At 40.4% G+C, this 2,584-nt stretch overlaps 1 protein-coding gene across 2 annotated transcripts in view; it reads right to left on the bottom strand.

The window, feature by feature from the left end:
• The window catches only part of PSTPIP2 (proline-serine-threonine phosphatase interacting protein 2), a 103,875-nt gene that overhangs the window by 10,028 nt on the left and 91,263 nt on the right, over nucleotides 1-2,584 (bottom strand). Inside the window, exon 10 of one of the 2 annotated variants that reach the window (XM_017529709.2) lies at nucleotides 521-619. The exons of the other annotated variant lie outside the window; for it this stretch is intronic. Within the exon in view, the coding sequence (XP_017385198.1) occupies nucleotides 521-619 (99 nt within the window). The remainder of the gene's footprint in view (nucleotides 1-520; nucleotides 620-2,584) is intronic. 2 annotated transcript variants of the gene reach the window in all.

The following is a 2,584-nucleotide window of genomic DNA, read 5'->3' as shown; positions in this document are numbered from 1 at the left end:
CTTTCTTTCTTTCTTTCTTTTTTGGTCTTGCTCTGTCACCCAGGCTGGAGTGCAATGGTGCAATCTCAGCTCACTGTAGCCTCCGCCTCCTGGGTTCAAACAATTCTACCACCTTAGCCTACCATGTAGCTGGGATTACAGGGGTGCGCTACCACACTCTGCTAATTTTTGCATTTTTAGTAGAGACGGGGTTTCACCATGTTGGCCATGCTGGTCTCGAACTCCTGACCTGAGGTGATCCACCCACCTCAGCCTCCCAAAGTTCTGAGATTACAGAAGTGAGTCACCGCTCCCAGCCGTGAATTTCTTAATGAGAAAATCATGGTAGCAAATAAGCCAGGAGTCAGGTTGATTACATGTTATCTGGACCCTTCTATCAACTCACTGTATGGCCTTAGGCAAGTCACCTTACCTTACCGGAACGAAGTAGGGGTGGTGAACCAATCAACATCTACAGTTCCTTCTACTCTAAAGTATCCAATATGCACAGGACAATCCTCAGTGGATGCCTCTGACTTACTTCATCACTGGTGACACATTGTTGCGACAGCTGATTCACATGTAACCACAATGCATTCCGGAAGAAGTTTATTCGTTCACATTCTTGAGCCTCAAACACCTATAGAAAAATAGCTACATGTACATAGATATGCAAGGAAAGGGGCCGTTCATTTAGGCTGCCTGTGATTTAAGAAACAGTGTCAACCTTCAGTTATCTGTAAACTTATCGTCCAATTTAGAAGACTTCTCCCCTACCATTGAGGATGATCATAAACTCACACCACAAAGAATCCAAACAAGTCCTAGTATCATAGTAACACACACAGGCTTGGAAATTGTTTTGATGGTAAAAAATAATGATGATCCCAGATACCAATGTTCTAATTGAGTTCTTACTGGCATTTCCATCTATCTAACATCATGTCTACCTGAGCAGCCTGCCAGAGCCTCAGATTCAAAATGCTGCCCCTTCCACCCTGGGATGAATGCTTTTGACTGGCAACATGGTCATATCTGTTGATGCTGGTTGATGAGTACATAGGAAGCTGGGCACTTGTCTTCTATCTTTGTGTATGTTTAATGGTTTTTCCTTAATAAAAAGGTTAAAATAAAAATCATTGCCTGAGATATAGTTTTTTGGATATAAACAAATATCACCTTTAGAAAAATTAAGTTATTCTACAAAGCACATAGTATTATATTCAACAGTGGTAATATCAACAGCGATATATCAGTGTATTTTAAAAATCTTGAATACCATAGCTATTTTTAACAATGAATGAATTTTATATACCACAGCCTCTTCCACTCTATGATGAGAAAAGGGTGGGGACAAGCATGGCTATAAGTAGTTCTCATACTTGAATTCACATCAGAATCACTTGGAAGGCTTATTAGCATGGAGATTGCTGGGCTCTACCCCCACAGTTTCTGACTCAATTTTATATACCATACTATAGATTTTATTCAAAACCATAAAATTTTGAATGCCTTTTAAAGTTTGCTTCATTTTAAAACTTGTTATAAAACTTCAAACATATACAAGAATAGAGAGCTACAGACAGTATGATGAATTTCTATGTGCTCATCACCAGCTTAAACATTCATCAGCTCACAACCAATTCTGTTTTATCTATATCTGTACGATCTAATCCTATTCTCTGGAGTATTTTGAAGTAAATGCATTATTTCACTTCCAAATTTTTCGTATCTACATAACATAGTATAATAATTTAATAGTATTACATTCTTTTCATTATGGAATATTTCATATAGAATCAGAGAGCAGTACAGTAAATACCTACATTCCAACTACGTAGCTTTGTGAAAAACTTTGGCCACATTTGTTTCAGCTTCTGTAAAAGCCCCTGTGTGAGTTACCCAGTTTCTATCACCTTCCTCCTTCCCCAGATAGCCATTATTCTGAATTGTATCATCCCTATGCAGTTTTTTTGGTGAGGAAGGGGTTGTTTCATTGTTTTGTTTTGAGACAGGGTCTAACTTTGTCACCCAGGCTGGAGCGCTCGAGGTGTACTCATGGTTCACTGTAGCCTCAAACTCGCAGGCTCAAGCAACTCTCCCACCTCAGGCTCCCAAGTAGCCTCTGCCACTATCCCCAGCTAATTTTTGTATTTCTTTGTAGAGACAAGATTTTGCTGTGTTGCCCAGGCTGGTCTCGAACTCCTGAGCTCAAGCAATGCGCCCGCATAGCCTCCAAAAGGGCTGGGATTACAGGTATCAGCCACCCCACCCAGATTTTATGCAGGTTTTTACACTATATATGTATCCATAAGACATATATGATATTGCTTTACATGTTTTTAAAATCTTATTTTAAAATGGCCTCATTCCAGGCTTTCCCCTAAGAGTGTGGAGTTAAAGAGGTAAAACAGAAAACAGTGTTTTAAGAGAAGCATAATGACCCACAGTATCAGACAACAAAGACAGGTCAAATAAGATTAGAAACTGCAGGCCGGGCGCGGTGGCTCACGCCTGTAATCCCAGCACTTTGGGAGGCCGAGGCGGGTGGATCACGAGGTCAAGAGATCAAGACCATCCTGGTCAACATGGTGAAACCCCATCT

This window comes from Cebus imitator, unplaced genomic scaffold, assembly GCF_001604975.1.
Source record: "Cebus imitator isolate Cc_AM_T3 unplaced genomic scaffold, Cebus_imitator-1.0 Scaffold60, whole genome shotgun sequence".
Lineage (NCBI taxonomy): Eukaryota > Metazoa > Chordata > Mammalia > Primates > Cebidae > Cebus > Cebus imitator.
This window is presented reverse-complemented; position numbering and strand designations above follow the sequence as displayed.